The 22475-nt window shown below is 41.1% G+C and overlaps 1 protein-coding gene across 11 annotated transcripts in view; it reads left to right on the forward strand.

Annotated features, from left to right (window-relative positions):
* The window catches only part of RHOBTB3 (Rho related BTB domain containing 3), a 60336-nt gene that overhangs the window by 21614 nt on the left and 16247 nt on the right, over window positions 1-22475 (forward strand). For 5 of the 11 annotated variants that reach the window (XR_014838383.1, XR_014838382.1, XR_014838384.1 and 2 more), the window contains exons 6-8: window positions 1803-2168; window positions 11060-11172; window positions 16187-16307. Coding sequence is in view for 2 of the 11 variants with exons in the window: in XM_003354222.6 (XP_003354270.1) it covers window positions 1803-2168; window positions 11060-11172; window positions 16187-16307 (600 nt within the window). In the remaining 9 variants the exon portion in view is untranslated. Of the gene's footprint in view, window positions 1-1802; window positions 5875-5981; window positions 7544-10374; window positions 11173-16186; window positions 16308-22475 lie in introns of those variants that run through there. The other 6 variants (XR_014838390.1, XR_014838389.1, XR_014838386.1 and 3 more) reach the window with 6 other exon arrangements.

Here is a 22475-nt window from a genome sequence, read left to right on the forward strand (position 1 = left end):
TTTATAGACCATAAAATTGGCTTGTAACTTGGTGGTGTGCACAGTGAAAGGGGAGGCACGGTCTGTTGTGTAGCAGACATTGGAGCCTTAAGTACTTCCTGGGTGAGAGGATGAGAGGGGAATATTGACAGAGAGTATCTTTTCTTTTTAATCAAGAGAGAAAACTTACCAGTTCCTCAGAGAAAGCAAAGCATTTCTTGTCACTTAGCACCAAGAGGAATTTCTCCTTCGGGTCTTCATTTAGGGGCCCTAGGTGAGCTAGTGGGCAGGCCTTCGGGAGTGCCCTGTCAGCAGTATAGTCTCAGCTCTCACAAAGCTGTCTCTAGTACCCTTTTGCTGGTTGGGGGGGGGGGGGGGCTGTGGGATCACACGAATCACAATCCAGCGTCCACACTGAACATAACCCAGTCTGGGGACATGTTTGTCCTGGTGCTGACTTGTTCTAAGGGCAGCTCCTGGGCTCTGGGCCACAAGGCTTCAGACTATTCTCAGACTTTTTAAGCATCTGTAAAGGTTCTTCTGGCTGTGGAAAAGAGGATAGGTGGGAGTACAGTGCAGAAAGATCCAGGCCTCTAACTTACCTGGTTATTGTCTATTTATGGACTGGAGTTTGGCTTATTTTAGGAGGTCCTGTCATAGCTCAGCAGTAATGAACCCGACTAATATCCATGAGAATGTGGCTTTGAAGCCTGGCCTCACTCAGTGGGTAAAGGATCTGGCTTGCCGTGAGCTGTGGTGTAGGTTGCAGACACGGCTCGGATCCTGTGTTGCCGTGGCTGTGGTGTAGGCTAGAGGCTACAGCTCCAATTTGACCCCCAGCCTGGGAACTTCCATATGCCGAAGGTGCAACCCTAAAAAAAAGCAGAAAAAAAAAGGCAATTTTTTTTTTTTTTTAATTTCTGAAGCAGTTTGTATTGTACTGGTTTAGGTGATTACAAGCAACCCTTCACAGACAACACTTTGCTCAGCACAGCTTTAGATAAAAGTTAGCGGACAGTTCACAATTAGGGTCTGCCATGAGGGCCTAGAGTGCGGTTCTCTGTGTGAATCTTCTGAATTGATTGAGGCTAGTCTATTTTTGTTAGCGATCAAACTAGGAAACTGAAAGTTACATCCCCTTTTGGAAATCAGAGAGTCTCGCCAGCAACCTCCCTGAGGTGTGCTGAGGGAAAGAGGCTGGTTCTGGGGAAGCATGGTGTTTTTACTAGGAAGAAAAGAAAATTTTTAGCATCAAAATGAAATGGTCAAGATGGTTTCAAACAATAGAATCCAAGACTCTGAACCCTGGCTTTGAAAGGCTGCAGTTTTAACAATTTACCCCTCTCCCTCCACTTCCCATCCCAAGGAGAAGCTAACTTCAGATGTGAGGTTGGGTTTTTTCAGAACTCATTCAGTAATGAATTTTCTTTGAATTTTCTTAATCAGATAAAAGTAAAGAATGATGATGACCAAACTACTAAAATTCAGTATTTGGAGAAATATTTTATTTGAGGACACACCTAGTGAGAATTGATGCTCTTTATGGCATTAATACATATTTCATTTGCCGTATAAAAAGTAAATGCGGTATTTCTGTGTATTTGTGTTATTCTTGGACAGTTAGTTTATATGTGTTTATAATTAGATTAAGTTATACGAAAGTGCATTTTTGTAGGTCAAAAATGGCCAAATATTGGCAACTTCATCTGGTTCAATTTAATGATATTCAAAAATATTGTTTTGTGTTTAAAATAAACCTGAAATGATGGAGGCCTATAGACCCGAAGAGTAGTTTACTTTTTTTATTTTCTTTTTTGAAACAGAAAAAATGCCTGTCTTGAAAGCTGAAGCATCACACTATAACGCCGATTTAAATAACTTGCTCTTCTGCTGCCAGTGCGTGGATGTGGTATTTTACAGCCCAGATTTGAAGGACGTGGCCGAGGCCCACAAGATCGTTCTCTGCGCCGTCAGCCATGTCTTCATGCTGCTCTTCAATGTGAAGAGTCCTGCCGACATTCAGGATTCCAGTATCATCCGAACGACCCAGGATCTCTTTGCTATAAACAGAGATCCTGCGTTTCCAGGTGCTAGCCAGGAGTCTCCAGGCAACCCACCCTTACGAGTCATTGTTAAAGATGCCGTCTTCTGTTCTTGTTTATCGGACATTCTGCGCTTCATCTATTCAGGTATCTTGTCATGTGGTTCTGGTAGAGTCTCCTAAGGTTTTGAAATGAAGTATGCCAGTGGTCCTCAAATGTCCTGGCTGGTTTTGCATTTTTCTTCTTCCCACCACCTGAGGTGAAGGTTATACATGAAATAATATTTTCTTTATCAACAGGAATTGGTCCAAGCTTTCCATTTCCTCACAGGTTTACTTGCCTCTGTTTTAAATCTGCTTGTAAAAGCAATAATCTCTTTTCCTATTGAGTGGGGATGTTAGCATTTGATTTTTTTTTTTTTTCTTCTTAGGGCCACACCTATAGCATATGGGAGTTCCCAGCTAGGGGCCGAATTGGAGCTGTAGCTGCTGGCCTACACCACAGCAGCAGTAACTCAGGATCTGAGCCGCCGCCTCTGCAACCCACACCACATCTCACAGCAACACTGGATCCTTAACCCACTGAGAAGGCCAGGGATCGAACCCACATCCTTATGGATCCTAGTCGGGTTCGTTAACCACTGAGACATGAAGGAAACTCCCAGCATTTTATTTTTTAAAAATGCCCCATGTATAAAAATACAAGAATGTGTTGTTTGGAATTCCTGTTGTTGCTCAATGGATTAAAAACCCAACATAGTGTCCATGAAGATGTGTGTTCGATCCCTGGCCTCACCCAATGGGTTAAGGATTCGGAGTTGGTGTGTGCTGTGGTGTGGGTCACAGATGTGGCTTGGATCTGGCATTGCTGTGGCTGTGGTGTAGGGCAGTAGCTGCAGCTACGATTCCATCCCTAGCCTTGGAACTTCCATGTGCCGTACCTGCACCTGTTTAAAAAAAAAAGAGGATTTATTGTTCAGTTTAAGTAAAAAAAAATTTAATATATATGAAAATAATTGTCTTTGGCTACTTATTTTGTTGTTGTTGTTTGACCTAGATTTTTGGAGAGAATTGAGAGAAGGTATCATGGTCATTGCATTCAGTCTAGCAACTGAAGATCTGATCGACTGAGATCAGACTAAGATCAGACTGAGATCTGACCAACTTTGGCTGGGACTGTTTTAGACTTTACTTCTTTTACTTACTGTGTCCTTATCTTTGTAAGAATCACCTTATCGATTATTCCTCTTCTTGTCCCTTTAAAAACTCAGTAGCATGTGTATTCTAAAGAGCAAACTTTTTTTTTTTTTTTTTGTCTTTTTATCTTTTTGCATCTGTGGCTTATGAAGGTTCCCAGGCTAGGGATCTAATCAGAGATACAGCTGCTGGCCACATCACAGCCACAGCAACGCCAGATCCGTGCTGCGTCTGCGACCTACACCACAACTCACGGCAATGCCAGATCCTTTAACCCTCTGAGCAAGGCTAGGGATCGAAGCCACAACTTCATGGTTCCTAGTTGGATTCGTTTCTGCTGCACCATGTTGGGAACTCCTAAAGAGTAAACTTTTTAATTTGAGTTATTTTAGCAAAAGAGTGTTTCACAGCTGTGTTGTATGTAAGAATGGAAAATAATGGATGTAAAGTGATTTTTATAGTGAGAATCTAAATATACATTTTCTGAAGATTTCTCTCCTTAATTTTCTTTTTCCACTTTGAATCATGTGCTGATGAGTTATTAGGTATAGGTTGTACCTTCTCTGGAATGTGTGTGAGGAAACATTTATAATCTGTTTTTAGATAGCAGAATTGGAAACTGATGAAAAGTTTATAAAAGTTTGCAAAGAAAGAACAAAGTATCATTTAACAACAGAGATTTGGGTAGCCTTCAGGTGAAATGATTGATGTTAAAGATAAGATTTTATGGAGTTCCTATTGTGGCTCAGCAGGTTAAGAATCCGACTAGTGTTCATGAGGATAGAGATTCGATCTCTGGCCTTGCTTAGTGGCTCGGGGATCTGGTGTTGCCACGAGCTGTGGTGTACATCACAGGCATGGCTGGGATTCCCTGCTTGGCTGTGGCTGTGGCTGTGGATTTGTTTCCGCTGTGCCACGATGGGAACTCCCAGATTTTTATGTTTAAACTGAGAGTCTCACAGTTCAGAATTTGACTAATTTTGAAAGACCAAAATGTTTACATGTTAAAAGAAAAAACTGTCTTTAATGATATGTCAGAGAACCATGAAGGAAGTGTTTGGCTTTTCTTTTCAATGAGTTTGCTGTTGAAGTTATGAATTATTCAGCAAGTTTCCCACAGAATCCATTAAATACTTTCAAAGGCACATGAACACACTGAGGTCAGTTCTGTCCTCTAATATGGTAGTAGTAAAATAGCTTGATCTGTCTATCTCTAGTGACAGAATCTGCTTGTCTTTCTCCTGAGGGATAATTTTTTTTATTGTAAAATTAATACATGCAGATGGAAAAAAAGGGGGAAGGAAAAGAAAAAGTTTTCTTCATCCCCCAGTCTCCTTCCCCAGAATCAGTTACCTATTATTAGCTTTTCATGTGTTCATGTTAATTTTTTTTTTTGCTTTTTAGGGCCGCACCCATGGCATATGGAGGTTCCCGGGCTAGGGGTTGAATCAGAGCTACAGCTGCTGGCCCACGCCACAGCCATAGTGATGCTGGATCCTTAACCCACTGAGCAAGGCCAGGGATGGAACCCACAACCTCCTGGTTCCTAGTTGGGTTCGTTTCCACTGTGCCACGACGGAAACTCCCATTTTAATGTTTTTCGAAAGAAATTAATATGTTAGGAAACTTGCATTAATGAAAATATTATCTTTGCTGATGACTGTTTTCTAAGAACCACAGGTAGTTTCCATGGGGAGCATAGAGTGGGAGGTGATAGTTGGAGGGAAATGAGGAAGCTGTTCTAGAATTTTATGTGTGATCAGACTGGGCTTTAGAAAGATCACCTCTGATGATGATGGGAAGATGGAATAGAGCAGGCAAGACAGGAGTACAATCAGGAGGCCCCATTATTCTGAATATCAGCCTTAAGAAGGCCAGCATTCTGACAGCAGGTGGTCCGTCATCTGTACCAGTGCTTTTCAAACCTTCAAGTGCATACAAGTCACCTGGTGATCTTGTTAATGTGCAGATTCTGATTCACTGTGCCTGGGGTGGGGCATGAGGTTCTGTAATTCCTACTGTCTCCAGGAGATGCTGATGCTGTGGACAACAGGTAGGTACAACACCTGCTTTTGGAAGAGCTGTGACCAGCCACAGCCCAGGGTCTGAGGGCCTGGAATTCAGACCAGGGGCCCAGGAGAGGAACCCAGTCTCAGGGCACAGGGTCAAAATGGAGTCAGCTGCAAGGCTGGCTGATGGAGAGCTCTCTGGAGCTCAGGCTGTCAGTGCCCTGTTGCAGCTCCTGCCTGAAGCTTAGGGGTTGAGTAGAAACTAGTAAGTGAGCCTGGGAATAGTGGTTAGAGGACAGAGGGGTGCCATGGCAGGAAGAGCTTGCTCAGCAACAAGCCTTTGACCAGTTCAGAGCGCCGGCTTCTTGGTCAGACGCTGAGCTGTTACATTTCTGCTCTAAACTCTCCTTGCACATGACCCAGTCAGGAGCTGGTGTGGGGTATGGGCAGGGCCATAGGCCATTGACCTGAGCTGCAAGGGAGACCTGGATGTGAGTTGACAAAAAGGGAAAATAAATGCTTCAACAGGTACCTATTAATGATTAATTATTTACAGAGTATAAGCTCAGACTCAAGCAAAAGTGATATTGTTTGTTGTTTAAAAAGATAATAAAGCTGTATTTGCCCAGTAAAGACAATCTTGAAAAATGCAGAGGATTTGTTTAGAGAAGAAAAAAATCAATGGATTTCTACTCTCAAATGCCTAAATTTTGGGGGGGGGGGTTGCCTTTTTTTTCGGTCTTTTCTCTTTTTAGGGCCGCACCCATGGCATATGGAGATTCCTAGGCTAGGGGTCTCATCATTGCTGTAGCCGCCAGCCTACGCCACAGCCACAGCAACGCCAGATCTGAGCCGCCTCTGCAGCCTACACCATAGCTCATGGCAAGGCCAGATCCTTAACTCACTAAACAAGGCCAGGGACCAAACCCAAAACCTCATGGTTCCTAGTCAGATTTGTTTTTGCTGCACCACAACGGGAACTCCTCAAATGTCTACATGTTAATTGATGTTTTGTTTTACCCTTTAGTTTTTATTAGTGAACAGGTTACTTTAAAAAAAAAAAAATTTTTTTTTTAATCCAAGCAAACTAAAGTGTTAAACCAATTTTTTTCTTAGAGACTTCAGTAAAGAGATCAGGCTTGTGTGTTGTTTGTTTGCTTGTTTTTCTTGTTGTTGAACATTGAAAAACTTTTGAACAGAGCACATGTCTTAAGCCGCAGTTATGCACTGGTTTCCTCCCAGAAGCCCAGGCCTGCCCACAGGTTATGGAGGAACTTGCAGGACTGGAGTAGGTTGGACTCAGTTTGGGCTGGGAAGCAGAGGTAGAACCCCATGACAGGACGTGCTTGGGAATATTTGCCCTGAGCAAAATGGGCTGAAAAGCCCTATTAAACCCATCTCCTGCTTTTTTTTCTTAATGAACCCAGTTGCAAAGAATGGCTTAATTCTGTTTAAGAAAAAAAAATTTTTTAAAAGCTTTAGAAATTTGAAATTTTGTATGTATTGTGTCACCATGGACATTTGGGTCCTGTATTTAAGAAGGGACCATTTAAGACTCTGGTTAACTCTTTCAATTATATTTAAGGCTTCTGTTTATTTTCCTATTCACATTTCTGAGCAAACAGACACAGTGAAAGCATGTATGCTTTGAATTTGTTGTTTTCTTTTGTATATCAGCTAACACAGGTTACTATCTGAGTACTTAATGACTAACACTAGAGGAGGAGTAATCTGAAAAGTGAGGCCAGCAGTTTCCTGGTTTTGAGAAGTAATCCTTAAATGTTGTACAATTGTAACATTCTTGCAATGCTCTATACAGTCTTTATGCTGGCAAATTCCTGAGTCACAGGATCTCAGATGGCTAGGAATTGAAATCTTTGTAAGAGCCTCAAGAATTTAGCTTTTGAGCTCTTCCTGACGCAGATGGCCCTTAGAACTTCACATAGCTTATTGAAATGCCGCCAGAATAAATGAAAAGGTGGAAATCAGCATAGGATTCTCCATCTCCTGAAGCTGTTCTGTGGTATGCACTTTTCTGCCCTGCATAAAAACACACCTGAGGAGTTTCTGCGGCTCAGAGATAAACAAACCTAACTAGCATCCATGAGGACTCTGGTTCAATCCCTGGCCTAGCTCAGTGGGTTAAGGATCCGATGTGGCCCTGAGCTGTGGTGTAGGTCACAGACTCCGCTTGGAGCCGACGCTTCTGTGGCTGTGGCATAGGCTGGTAGCTGTAGGTACCTCCAGTTTGACCCCTACCCTGGGAACTTCCATATGCCACGGGTGTCGCCTTAAAAAGCCAAAAAAAGAAAGAAAATCCCAGTCTGATTACTGCTTTATTGGGACCTAAACGTGTCAGAGATAGATGATTTGATTAGCATTTCTAATTTCTAATTATGGAAACAGCTCAGTCATTAGAGTGCCCTTATGAGCTAGTCTGACTTTGATTTCCATCATTGGAACTTTCTGTGTCTATTCTCAAACAGATCATTGGTCTGTAGGGATTTACCTGCTACTAATCCCATATATTTAGATTTGATTATTTTTCAGATACTTTTCTGAATGGAAACAATGTGTTCTTTAATTAGCATACTTTTAAGAGACAATATCTTTGGAAATTCCTGTTGTGGCTCAGCCGGTTAAAAACCCTGTATCCATGAGGATTCGGGTTCCATCCCTGGCCTTGCTCAGTGGTTTAAGGATCAGGCGTTGGCCTCCAGCTGAGGCTTAAGTCACAGATTTATTTCTGATCTGCTGTTGCTGTGACTGTGGCATAGGCCGGTGGCTATGGCTCGGATTCGACCTCTAGCCTGGGAACCTCCATAGTCTGTGGGAGCGGCCCTAAAAAGAAAAAACAAAACAAAACAAAAATAATATCTGTACTCTTCTTTAACATATATGAGTGTAGACAGTAAAAAATACCTGCATCTACTGTTTGCTGCATGCCACTGACCCTGGGTTTTGATAGTAGAGGAAATGCTTAAAGGAAGAGCAGTGGTCGTCAACACTCAGTTCACATTAGAATCACCTGGGAGGCTTTTAAAATTGCTATCTGGGCCCCAGCCCCAGAAATCTAATTCATTTGGGCTGAGGATGAGACCTTCTCCAAGGGCATTTTTAAAAAAGATCTCCAGAGAAATCTCATGCACAGCTAGAAGTGAGAATTGCTGGCATAGAGTGAAATTTCTTGATCTGGGCTCCCTTGGCTTCTAAGGATTTCTTCTACTCCTGACAAGTTTTTTTTTTTTAATGACCAATTCTATTAACTTTTTTTGTTTGTTTTGGCTGCAGCATTCATGAATTCCTGGGCCTGGGCCAGGAATCGAACTCATGCCACAGCTGTAATGAGAACCACAGCAGTGACAATGCTGGATCCTTAACCCACTGAGCCACTAGGAAACTCCCCAGTCTGGACATTTTTATACATTTTAATATCTAGGTGTGCATGGGAAATTTTCTGGTGTAGTGATCTAAAGAATTTATCAGATTGTGAAAAGAGAACATGACTTTTTATTTTTTTATTTTTTTAATTTTTTTTTGCTTTTTAGGGCCATACCCACAGCACATAGAGGTTCCCAGGCTAGGGATCAAATTGGAGCTGCTGCCACCGGCCTACACTACAGCCACAGCTACACCAGATCCTAGCCTCATCTGGGACCTGCACTACAGCTCACGTCAATGCCGGATCCTTAACCCACTGAGCAGGGATTGAACCTCATCCTCAGGGATCCTAGTTGGGTTTGTTAACCACTGAGCTGTGAAAGGAACTCCAAGAGTACATGACTTTAGTTAAAAATCATTAATTAAAGAAGAGGAAACAAGAAGCATAGACTTGTTCTAGACTGCCGACCTTGGAGAATCCAGGGAGGAAGGAGAGCTAACAGTGAAGTCCAAAAGAGAATAATCACACTGGAAACTATGTCTGGTCACTTGTGATGGAGCATGATAATGTGAGAAAAAAGAATGTATACATGTATGTGTGACTGGGTCACCTTGCTGTGCAGTAGAAAATTGACAGAACACTTTAAACCAGCTATAATGGAAAAAATAAAAATCATTATAAAAAACAAACAGAAAAGCAAAAGAGAGTGATCAAAGGTGGAACGACACGGTGATGTGCTGGAGGCTGCTGGCACCAGCTTGTGAGAACTGATGGTATTTATCTCTTCCCAAGCCCGTGTTCTGCATTGTCGTTATCAGTTGAGTTTACCCCACAGAAGAGCACATACCTTAAATCAAGGCTCTCTTCCCCCCTCCCTCCCCAAGGATACACTTTAGTATTCTTGAAGGGCAGGTAAGGAGAAGTTTAAAGATATGCAAGAGTGCCAAGAGCTGCAGGGCTCAGCTGTAATGAGGCCTGAGAACAACTGGACTGTCAGTCTGACTCCAGAGGAGCTTTGGATCTCCTTGTACAGCCTGGCTGCAATTGCCTCATCTCACTGGATCAGTAAATGTTTATTATGTGCCCTCTCCACTCCCCAGTGCCCATGAAGCCATCTGGCAGAGTTCTGGATACAGGAAGGGAAAGATCAGAAGAGATAGATTGGGAGCAGATGGAAAAGGATCTCCAGTTACCCAGAGAAGTCACGTGGCTTGCCTAAATTCACACCAGTCATTAATGGCAGAGAGAGAACTAAAACCTGGATCTCCCAACTGTGCCTGCCCCCTCTACACCTTATATCTTATATTTTTAGGAGTTAGATCTTTCTATAAGCCATAGGATGGATCAGGGTGGTCTCTCTCGAAATACACTTTGGGAAACTAATCAGTGCTCATAATGACATGCACTTGATGGAGAAAAGGCCTAGGGAGCAGGGGGGCTGGATAGGAGACTGCTGAAGGGCAAGGGAGAGGTGTGTTTGGAGAAAGAGGGAACTTTTGCTGATCCTGGAATAGGAGTTTTGTAAGACACAGAGGAAAAGAGGCTGACACAGTGAAGTGAGCCTAGGAAAAGATAGCTCAAAAGTGGGTTGGGGAGTTCCCGTTGTGGCTCAGTGGTTAATGAATCCCACTAGGAACCATGAGGTTGTGGGCTTGATCCCTGGCCTTGCTCAGTGGGTTAAGGATCTGGTGTTACCGTGAGCTGTGGTGTAGGTCGCAGACGTGGCTTGGATCCTGTGTTGCTGTGGCTGTGGCGTAGGCTGGCAGCTCCGATTAGACCCCTAGCCTGGGAACCTCCATATACAGTGGGTGTGGCCCTAAAAAGACAAAAAAAAAAAAAAAAGACAAAAGTGGGTTGGGATGAAAACAAGGGAAGGGGGAACCGGTAGGATGATTTTTTTCCTAATGCCACGGTTGTGTAGCTCATCAGAAAATTATCTAGCTCCCTTCTCTAGGGAAGAGTTCTCCCTTCTGTAGAGTTGGCTATGGAACATCCTAAAGTGACCCTGACAATGCACAAGACCTTCTGAATGCTTTCTGTTCCTCTGCCCGATAGCCACTACTCTCCATGGTGGCTAATATTTAATCCAGCCTTAGAAAGGACCACATCTGCCTCTTATTCAGGGCAAGTAAGTAATCTGGATGTTGGACCACTTGTAGTGATAACTCATGTTCTAGCCACTGCTGTTATCACTAGCTGATCACCTCTTACAAAGAGGTGGCAGCTGTTCAGGAAGAAAATACCAGGTTTTGAGAAATAATTTACGTGAAGGTAAACTTTTTTTAATGTGAGTTTAATTTTAGTGTAATTACAAGGATATACATTTGGTAAATAAAAATTGAAAAAAATCCTAAAAAAAAAAAAAAGGGAACATTGACACCTAGTAAAAGATTTGTCTTTCTTACATTCTGGTTTAACAGAAAAATCCAATAGATATTAATTTGTTTACAGGTGCCTTCCAGTGGGAAGAATTAGAAGACGATATCAGAAAGAAGTTGAAAGATTCAGGGGATGTTACAAATGTAATTGAGAAGGTTAAATGCATTTTAAAAACACCAGGAAAGGTAAATTAGTTTATTGTAAGTTAGTTTACTTTGACTTTCTCTGAATTATAACTAATGTACTATGATGAATATGCTATTGAGTCATGAGTCAATAATGTTTTCCTTAAGAATATTTTTTGAAGAGTTCCCGTCGTGGCGCAGTGGTTAACGAATCTGACTAGGAACCATGAGGTTGCGGGTTCGGTCCCTGCCCTTGCTCAGTGGGTTAACGATCCGGCGTTGCCGTGAGCTGTGGTGTAGGTTGCAGATGCAGCTCGGATCCAGAGTTGCTGTGGCTCTGGCATAGGCCAGTGGCTGCAGCTCTGATTCAACCACTAGCCTGGGAACCTCCATATGCCGCGGGAGCGGCCGAAGAAATAGCAAAACAAAAAAAAAAAGACAAAAAAAAGAATATTTTTTGAAAGGATATAATGAACTTCTTTGCAGAACAGACACTGACTCACAGACTGAAAAACTTATGGTTTCCAAAGGAGACAGGTTGGGAGATGGGGAGATGCACTGGGGGTTTGGGATGGAAATACTATGAAATTGGGTTGTGATGATTGATGTACGACTATAAATGTAGTAAATTCATTGAGTAATATATTAAAAATATATGTTAAAAAAGTTGCTGTAAATAAACTACAAGCCAAGAAAAAAAAAAAAAAGAATATTTTTTGCCATTTGGAGTTCCCTTCGTGGCTGAGCAGTTAATGAATTAGGATCCATGAAGATACAGGTTTGATTCCTGGCTTCACTCAGGTTAAGGATCTGGAATTGTCATGAACTGTGGTGTAGGTTGCAGACAAGGCTCGGATTCTGAATTGCTGTGGCATAGGCTGTAGCTCCAATTCGACGCCTAGTCTGGGAACCGCTGTATGCCAAGAGTGCGGCCTGAAAAGCAAAAAAAAAAAAAAAGTTTCCGTTTACATATTTTAAGCATAAGCGTGATTTCTCACTAGCTCTGATTTTAATTCATGTAAAAATTTAAGTACGTCTGAGTCATGTCTTCAAAATCTTGATTTGTGAACTCGGTCCTCTGAGATATTCCCCTGGGGCTCTAAGAATATGCTAAGAATATGCAGTCTATGTCAAGAATGAAGAGCTGTTGGATTGTCCAGTTACAGTGAAGCCTGTTGGAGGAAATGCTTTCTCACTGCCCACAATTTCAGTGCAGACAATTTTCAGGAGCAAGGTGGTTTCTGTGGATGCCTTTTTCAGGAGCTCCAAGAAATCTGTTTGACCAGGTGGACAGTTAAGGATTTGTTTCTCGTCGAGTATAGGTTCAAAATTATACACTAGGTTCGAAGATTGTAAAAATACACACTTTGTATTGGTTGTAAACTTGTGTACCTTAAAACTCTGGTAACTTGGATTGTGCTGATTCTGTAAGGGCCTTAAAAGTAAATTTCTTAAATTTTAAGATGACTAAATTATACAATTTAGCCAGTGTGTTCTTATTTCGGATTCTGTGATAAATAAATTGGCTACAGTAAATAAAAAGGTAAGTCATGTGCAAAACCTACCAGAATAGAGGCTTATATCAAGTGTAAGAAAAATGACTATTTCTTAAATTTTTTTATACAGATGACTACAATTTCTACAACTTAAGTTCATTAACAGTTTAAGTTAATATTTTTATTTTATTTATTGATTGATTGATTTTGCTTTTTAGGGCTGTACCCTCAGCATATGTAGGTTCCCAGGCTAGGGGTCCAGTCGGAACTACAGCTGCTGGCCTATGCAATTCGGGATCTGAGACCTGCACCACAGGTCATGGCAGTACCAGATCCTTAACCCACTGAGCGAGGCCAGGAATTGAACCCACAACCTCGTGGTTCCTAGTCTGATTCATTTCTGCTGCACCACGATGGGAACTCCTAAGTTAATTTTTTTTTTTTTTTTTTTTTGTCTTCTTGTCTTTTAGGGCCGCACAGGTAGCATATGGAGGTTCCCAGGCTAGGGATGGGATAGGAGCTGTAGGCGCCGGCCTATGCCAGAGCCACAGCAACTTGGGATCTGAGCTGCATTTGGGAACTCCCAAAGTTAATATTTTTAAACTGTACTAACTTTTATAAGGATTCTGGACTTTTTAAATTTAGGAAATGATCTCTCTCTCTCTTTTTTTAACAAAGTAACATTGATTTAAGGGGCAAGACGTTTCTTCTCTTGTTTTAATAACACATTGAAAGAGTTCCCGTTGTGGCTCAGCAGAAACAAACATGACTAGTATCCATGAGGATATGGGTTAGATCCCTGGCCCTGCTCAGTGGATTAAGGGATCCGGTGTTGTTGTGAGCTGTGGTATAGGTTGTAGACGCAGCTCAGATCTGGTGTTGTGTGGCTGTGTGTAGGCTGGCAGCTGCAGCTCCAATTTGATCCCTAATCTAGGAACTTTCATATGCTGCAGGTGCAGCCCTAAAAAGCAAAAGAAAAAAAATAATAATACATTGAAGCAGATATACAGAAGCTGTCCAATTGTACAGGTGTATGACAGAGTGATAGCTCTTACAATCTAATTCAACTAAATAATGCTTTTTGTGTGACTGGGTCACCTTGCTATGCAGTAGAAAATTGACAGAACACTGTAAACCAACTGTAATGGAAAAAATAAAAATCATTTAAAATAAAAAAAATGCTTTTGTAGAAATATGGACATGAACTTGGCATTCTGTTTTTAAAAATCTGTCCAGATTGGAGTTCCCGACATGGCGCAGTGGTTGACGAATCCAACTAGGAACCATGAGGTTGCGGATTTGATCCCTGCCCTTGCTCAGTGGGTTAAGGATCCGGCGTTGCCGTGAGCTGTGGTGTAGGTTGCAGGCATGGCTCGGATCCTGCGTTGCTGTGGTTCTGGAGTAGGCCAGCAGCTACAGGTCTGATTAGACCCCTAGCCTGGGAACCTCCATATGCCGCGGGAGTGGCCCAAGAAATGGCAAAAAGACAAAAAAAAAAAAAAAGTTGTCCAGATTAACTTGCTCACAGACCAGAGAAAATACGCATCTGTATTCTCTCCAAACTTCTGCCCTTCCATTTTTTTTTCAAGTTCAAGGTACAGATGTCAAGGAAATCTGTTATACAGAGTAATAGTCTTTATGTAGTCATACCTAAAATGCATCTATATCATGTTCATGATAAACAAATTCATAACCTTTATATAAATGGTTAGCATAGAACTATTGCCTTTTGTTCTAAACCTGAGCCTTTCCTTGGGTCGGATTTTAAACATAGTCATTCCTTTGAGTACCAAGAATAAAACAAATTATTGGGGAAAGGAAAGCTGGGGGCTTTATGATTCCATGAAATTGAACTAAATTCCCTCCTTTGCACAGGAGGACAGAGGAATTCTTCTGTGCTTTCGTCCTGTGCTTTCCTGGGATAAAGGTTTCTCTCCTTCATAGAGTATTGAGAGTCAGGAAATGTACATTTAAATTATGAGTCTGCCACTTATTACCTCTGACTTTGAGCAAGTCTTCTCGGGGCTTTCTATAAAATGAAGGATGAACTGGCTAATTTCTAAAGCCCCTTCTAGCTCTCAGGTTCTGGTGATGTTTTATGACTGTTCCCCTCCTTTCTGTGTGGCAGTCACCTAATCCTCTCCACCAGTTCCTTCGATGTGTATTGAGATATACTGTCTATAGGATTTGAGGGAACAGGATTTGTATGATGCTCTTTGGCTTGTCTGTTCTGCTCGTGAGTATCATTCCAGATTGTATGTTCTTCTTCCTTGGGAAGAAGAATAGTTTTTTTTTTTTTTTTCTTCTCACCAAAGATCTTAACTCCAACCATAGTAGATTAACCCAGAGTGGGGATTAGGTGCCGTTTATTCTTATTGCCAAAATTGTACACTTGATTATTTCTTAGGGATAAAGCTTTCTGGATTCCCTGCCTAGCCAAGTGGAGGGTCAGAGTTCTGACCTGGACTGAGGTTCTGAGAGCAAAGGAAATGGGTGAGTGTGAGGGAAAGGAGGCTGGCCCTAGGTTTCTAGGGTTGGCACAAAAGAATGTCTGAAGTGTTACGAGAAAGATAAACAAAGTACCACATCCTGAGTGGGGAGCAGAAGAAGGCTGGAGACACCCAGGTTAGCAGAGGTGCTCTTCCTGGAGGATGCCAGCTAGCAGTTGGGAGAAGACAGCTAGAGGTGGTCCTGGGAGAGCTTCTCCAGATCGAAGATCAAAGCAGCATTTGGTAGGTTCCAGTAGTTCCACTTGTGGGCAGGAAAGATATTTAGGATTAGAAGGTTGAGGTTAAGCTGGAGATGAAGAAATGAAGTAATCTGTCCCTCTTAGGTGTTTTTTTTTATTTATTTTTTTTTTTAGGGCTGCATCCACGGCATATACAAGTTCCCAGGCTACAGGTTGAATCAGAGCTGTAGCCACCAGTATGTGCCATAGCCACAGCAACTCTGAGCTGCGTCGGCGACCTATACCACAGCTCTTGGCAATGCCCAATCTTTAACTCACTGAATGAGGCCAGGGATCAAGCCTGCATCCTCATAGATGCTAGTCTTGTTGGTTAACTGCTGAGCCATGAGGGAACTCCCCTCTCAGGTGTGCTACCATGATCTGGTAAGCGGTAGCACATGGTGTGATAGGTGAAAAATAGGTATGTTTTCTTAATTACAAATTAAATTTTTGTGTCTGTATTTTATTGGTGAATAAACAAGCAGGTTGTATATGCAAATGTATATTACTAGGCATTCATGTGAGGTTGGACTGCTGTTGTCTGTTTCCCAGGTAACAAAGGCCTGTATGGATTCAGGACCTCACAGCTTCTCAGCTGTACAGTTGAGTTTTTGCATAGCCGGTTCCTTCACTGCTGTGAGTGCTGCGTAGTGCAGTGTTGCTCACTGACAGGTAGCAGATATTCTTCAGGGTTGAGTTTCCATGAAAACTGTGAGCAGAGATGGTAATCATTACTTCTTTAGACATTTAGCACAGTTTTCCAAATTCTCTAGCCAAATTATCAAAGCATAGTATATAATGTTTCTCTTTGTTTTTTTTTTGTTTTGTTTTGTTTTGTTTTCTCTTATAGTTTAATTGCCTGAGGAACTGCAAAACCTATCAAGCCAGAAAACCTCTGTGGTTTTATAACACTTCCCTCAAGTTTTTCCTTAATAAACCGATGCTTGCTGATGTTGTCTTTGAAATACAAGGTATAGTTCAGTTTTTACAAAATTCGTTATTCATTCACTTTTTTTCTTGTTTTCTTACCTAATTTTCCATTTTATCTTTGAATATTTGTAGGAAAGAAATGACTGTTCTCTATTGTAGGATGTAGATTAACACTGCTTGCATATCTACAAAAATTTTCTTGGGAAATGAAATATTAAAATAAATTATATTTTCATGAAAACTTAAAATTATAGTTGACTTCTAATATGCTAGTTTCTGTTGTACAACAAAGCGACTGAGTCATATGTTCTTTTTTATATTACTTTCCATCCTGGTCTATCCCAGGAGACTGGATATAGTTCCCCATGCTGTACAATAGGACCTTATTGTTTATGCATCCTAAAAGTAGTAGTTTGCATCTACTGACTCCAGACTCCCAGTCCATCCCACTCCCTCCTTCACAACCGCAAGTCTCTTCTCTATGTCTCTGAATCTGTTTCTGTTTTGTAGATAGATTCGTTTGTGCCATATTTTAGATTTTTACATATAAGTGATATCATATGCTGTTTGACTTTCTCTTTCTGACTTACTTCACCTAGTATGATAATCTCTAGTGTCATCCGTGTTGGTATTATTTTATTCTTTTTTATGGCTGAGTAGTAATCCATTGTTACATGTGCTACATCTTCTTGCTTTTTTTTTTTTTTTTTTAGCTTTTTAGGGCCATACCCACAGGGTATGGAAGTTCCCAGGCTAGGGGTTGAATCAGAGCTGTAGCTGCCAGCCTACGCCACAGCAACACGGGATCCAAGCTGCATCTGGGACCCACACCACAGCTCACAGCAATTCCAGATCCTTAACCCACTGAGCGAGGCCAGGGATCGAACCTGCAACCTCATGAATACTAGTCATATTCATTTCCCCTAAGGCACGACGGGAACTCCCTGTGCTACATCTTCTTAATCTGTTCATCTGTTAATGGATATTTAGGTTGTTTTTTCATACCTTGGTTATTGTAAACAGTGCTGCAGTTAACATAGAGGTGCATGTATCTTTTTTGTCCAGATATTTAACCAGGAGTAGGAATGCTGGATCTTATGTTAGATCTATTTTCAGTTTTCTAAGGAACTTCCATACTGTTTTCCATAGTTGTTACACCAATTTACGTTCCTACCAACAGTATAGGAGGGTTCCCTTTTCTCTACACCTTCTCCAGCCTTTATTATTTGTAAATTTATTAATCATGGCCATTCTGATCTGTGTGATCATACAGATCACTGTAGTTTTGATTTGCATTTTTTGTGGTAATTAGTGATATTCAGCATCTTTTCATTTGCCTACTAGCCATTTATATATCTTCTTTGGAGAAATGTCTATTTAGATCTTCTGCCCATTTTTTGATTGGGTTGTTTGTTTTTTTTGTTAAATTGTGTGAGTTGTTTGTATATTTTGGAGATTAAGCCCTTGTCGGTTGAGTCCTTTGCAACTATTTTCTCCCATTCTATAGGTTGTCTTTTTGTTTTTTTCCTTTGCTATGCAAAACCTTGTGAATTTGATTAGGTCCCATTTGTTTTTGTTTTTATTTCCATTGCCTTGGGAGACTGACCTAGTAAAACACTTATGTGTTTTATGTCAGAGAATGTTTTGCCTATGTTCTCTTTTAGGAATAAGAAATTCATGTTTTCCGAAGTTTTTTTTTTTTCTTTACTCAATGCTTCATTAACTTTTAGGGACCAGCAAGGGATGAGGGTGATATTACATTGTATGTTTATGTGTAAAATATGTATATGTATATACATATATTCATATAATTATATATTTAGTATATTAATATATTTAACATATTTATGTTTAATGTATTTATGTTTAATATAGAAATATTAAATATACATTGTATATTTTTGTGTATTTCTCTAAGATCCTAGCTTTTGAGTCATGTGAACTAGTCCTCTTAACATTATATTACCCCTAGTTTATATTTTCAACTCACTTCCTTTTTAACTGAGCAAAAAGAACTACTCTGGTTGAGGGTCATGCCTGGCTTACATCCGTAGATACTGCTGTGTTTACTCTTCACAGGACTCTTATTACCAGAGCAGCTGAGAGGTGCTTTTTATCTCTGTAAGAAAGTAATGCTGCATAATTTTCATAATGATGAGCTGTTTTATTGCCCATTATTGAATAGTCACTAGCAGATTGAAAACATAATCTTAAGAATGAATTGTGAAATACTTTCAGTAATGCAAGAAGTCTAAAAGGAGCTATTGCCAATGAATTAAGTGCAACTTCAGGTGGGCTATTACTAACAGGAAGATTTAATTTCATGGAAGACATGTATGGCAGCTAACAGTCATTTACTTTTTGAAAATTTTCCCCAGAAAGATTCATTTCACTTTTAACTTTGGTCACTTGCCAAGACTAAGAGTGAATTGGAAACTTTCCAAAGTGCCTTTGGATAAACTCCTCTGAGCAGCTGCAGTGAGAGTGTAGGCCACTGAGAATGGGATAGTAAGTGACCTTGAAATTATATAAAATACGATTTGGAGGAAAAAGCTAACAGGAGACCAAATTTGCTTGTAATCTGCATAGTAGGCACTGACATCAAACATTATGTTAGTGTAACCTACTGAAAAGATTTTCAAAGGGAATATGCAGTGCTTGAAAGTATATGTTATATTAAGAGAAAAGAAATAAGCAGCGATGTGGAGATTCCTTTCTCATATTGTCCATGATTCCACCTACCACCCCTTTGCGGGCACCTACTCGCCCCCCACCCCCCACCTTTGCAGAGGCTGGATCTGCAAGGGCTCCTTGTAATGTCTGTGCTGATGCTGCATAGCAGCTGCTCTGGTGCCCTTTATAGCCTCCTCAGCTCAATAATCAAAGCTTCCAAGGGAAACAGCAGAGAGAAGCAGGAATGGGTGGAAGCAGGGTCTAGTAATTGCTTCTCTGCCATCAGCTAGAAGGGAGGCAGGCTGAGCTCTGAGGAGTGTGGGAGGGCAATTTTGAGTTCCTAGAAGCAGCTGTGTTGTCTGCTTTGGAGGAGGGTCTAGAGCCCTAGCTCTAGCTTCTGCTTTGCATTCCAGACTGTGTGTCCTTGAGCAAGTCCATAGTATGTCTGGCCTTGAGTCTTCCCATTTGCAAAGTGAAGAAAGTGAACCATTTAGATTCTAAAAGGTCCTTTTGAGTGTTAAGCTTGATGAGATGGTAGTGACAGTTCTGGTTGGGGTCTTGCTTGGGTACGTGTTTACTATATAATAGATTTGACTGTGTTTATTTACATTTCTGGTCTTTTGTCTCCTCATCTATAAATTGGGGAAGCTAATTTCTACCTGGGAGAATGGTGAGCAGTCATGGGGATGGAGATGGCGCACATAAAGGAATATGGTGAGACCTGATGAGTAGACCTTACTACTCTTCCACTACAGTGGCAGCCAACACTGGTGGATTGCTACACTTTTTCATCCTGGACCCAAGGTTGCAGCACATCTTTAAAAAAATGTTTCCAAGAGTTCCTGTCATGGCTCTGCAGAAACGAATTTGACTAGCATCCATGAGGATGCAGGTTTGATCCCTGGCCTCACTCTTTGGGTTAGGGATGAGGCATTGCCGTGAGCTGTGGTGTAGGCCGGCGGCTACAGCTCCAATTCCACCCCTAGCCTGGGAACCTCCATATGCCACAGGATGCATCCCTAAAAAGACCAAAAATGAAATGTTTCTGGCATCACCCGCAACTGACTGAAGTTGACATGGGATATAAAACCTATTTACCACCCATAAAATAGTCATCAAATATACAGATAACACAAGTTTATATGTATACGTACTATCCCCAGTTTATTTGCATTTTCATCTTTTTCCATTAAATAATTTCTTAAAAATAGCAGTTCTAAAAATATTCATGATAACCTTTTAGATCTGATGTAGAAAGATATGTTTCCTTTTGATATTTGTGAAAAATACTTTTACAGAGTTACATTTAGTCTTGTTTACTTAGTACATATTCTAAATCTCTCTTGAGCTAGGCAAGTTTCCTGTTTTCAGAATAAAACAAAAAATGATTTAAACATTTCATTTTTGAAACTTGGCAAATAGTATGAAGAAAGTATGACAAATGTAGTGTTTTATTTTAGTGTATAATAAAAACCAAAAATCTTTGATAATCTATGCAGATACTAGAAAACATGGGCTTTTAAATTTTGTTTCACTCTTAAAACTCTTTCCTTAAAAAATTTAACAGCAAATTTAAAATAAAATTTAAAATTTCCTTTTAAAAATATAACAGCAATTAAATACTGCAGAGGAGAGTTACTTTTGGCCTTGATATTTTCAAAGGACATGTTTATCTTTTAACTAGAAAATTGATGTCCTTTCCCCCAGAATTTTCTTCAACTCTATCCTATTGCTGTTGAGTAAATAATCACTGTATTATTTTTATCCACCATTTATTTATTTTTGCCTTTTTAGGGCCACACCTGCAGCATATGGAGGTTCCCAGCCTAGGGGTCGAATCGGAGGTGCAGCTGTTGGCCTACACCACAGACACAGCAACATAGGATGCAAGCCGCATCTGCAACCTACACCACAGCTCATGGCAATGCTGGATCCTTAACCCACTGAACAAGGCCAGGGACTGAACCCACGTCTTCGTGGATACTAGTTGGGTTTATTAACTGCTGAGCCGTGATGGGAACTCCTATTCACCATGTTTTATACAACCCTTATACATTTATCAGTTTATATACAATGTTTTGCTGAGGTATTGTATTACCGTTTCACAATGGACCAGTTTATTGGTACCAAAACAGGAAACTCCAGAAATGGATGTTTTCTTGATTGGAAATACAGTAATTTTTCAAACTAAATCCAAGCTTTCCAATTTTCAGGCTAAATGGGTAAGGTACTGAGTGTTTTGGTGCTGGTTTTGTAACTCTGTTGTAACCATATTGTCAATGGACAATTTCTGTTACTATTTCAAGTTTACCTATCAGATTTCTTTTTCATCTGCTACTATCTTCTAAGTATTTGTGGCGAAAAATTCCTGTGCTCAGGAGTTCCAATCATGGCTCAATAGTTAACGAACCAGACTAGTAACCATGAGGTTGCGGGTCGATCCCTGGCCTTGCTCAGTAGGTTAAGGATCCAGCGTTGTCATGAGCTGTGGTGTAGGTCACAGACGCGGCTTGGATCCCGTGTTGCTGTGGCTGTGGTGTAGGCTGGCGGCTACAGCTCTGATTTGACCCCTAGCCTAGAAACCTCCATATGTCTTCGGTGCGGCCCTCAAAAGACAAAAAAAAAAAAAAAGAAAGAAAAAGAAATTCCTGTGCTTAACTCAAATGATGGGTTATCTAGTTTAAGCCATACTTCTTTCTTTTCTTTTTTTCATGGTTCCCTATTTCAGATTTTAGAACTTTAAAGTTACAAGTCAAATTGCATTATTTCTTTTAATTCTGTTTTCTGCCATATATATATAAATATATCCATTGTGCTCTAGGTATTGAAACTGGTCATCCCCCAGGCATGGACACTGTAATATTAAGGGCAAGTGACCTTAAGGCAAAGAGGGAGAGAGGGGATGAGGGGAGCGCCCCAGGGGGGGTTGCCTGCCAGTAGATGCGAGGACCTGGGAGGAGAGAGGAGGACTCCTGGGGCTTCTCCCTAAGCCTGTGGGAGGTGTGCCTGTGCAGACAACAGTGCCAAGCTATGAGTTTGCAGCTGGCACTGTCAGGCAATGCCTGTGGATCCTGAGGGATTATTGGCTTTGGAGAAAGTCACTGGGCTTATGTGGAACTTTTTTCTTCTTTGGTGAGCTAGAAGATGTTTTGTTTGGCATTAAAGAAGATGAAGAACCCCATAATTGTAAATATTTTAGAAAAGAATATATAGAAATATGAGATTTGTGGGGAGGTGGGGAGCTGCATGGGTGGGCAGAGCTGAGTGATCTGGCTCCTAGAGTTACTTTCTGGAGGGGGACAGTTTTTTGTTTTTGTTTTTGTCTTTTCGTCTTTTTAGGGCTGCATGCACAGCGTATGGAGATTCACAGACTAGGGGTCGAATCAGAGCTATAGCTGCTGACCTATGCCACAGCCACATCAGTGCTGGATCCGAGCCGCCTCTGCAACCTACACCACAGCTCAAGGCAAAGCTGCATCCTTAACCCCCCTGAGCGAGACCAGGGATCGAACTTGCATCTTCATGGATGCTGGTGA

Source organism: Sus scrofa, chromosome 2 (assembly GCF_054392235.1).
Source record: "Sus scrofa isolate SSC_HxYL_T2T_F1_AM1 chromosome 2, Sscrofa_HxYL_maternal_Yorkshire_Landrace_v2.0, whole genome shotgun sequence".
NCBI classification, from domain to species: Eukaryota; Metazoa; Chordata; class Mammalia; order Artiodactyla; family Suidae; genus Sus; species Sus scrofa.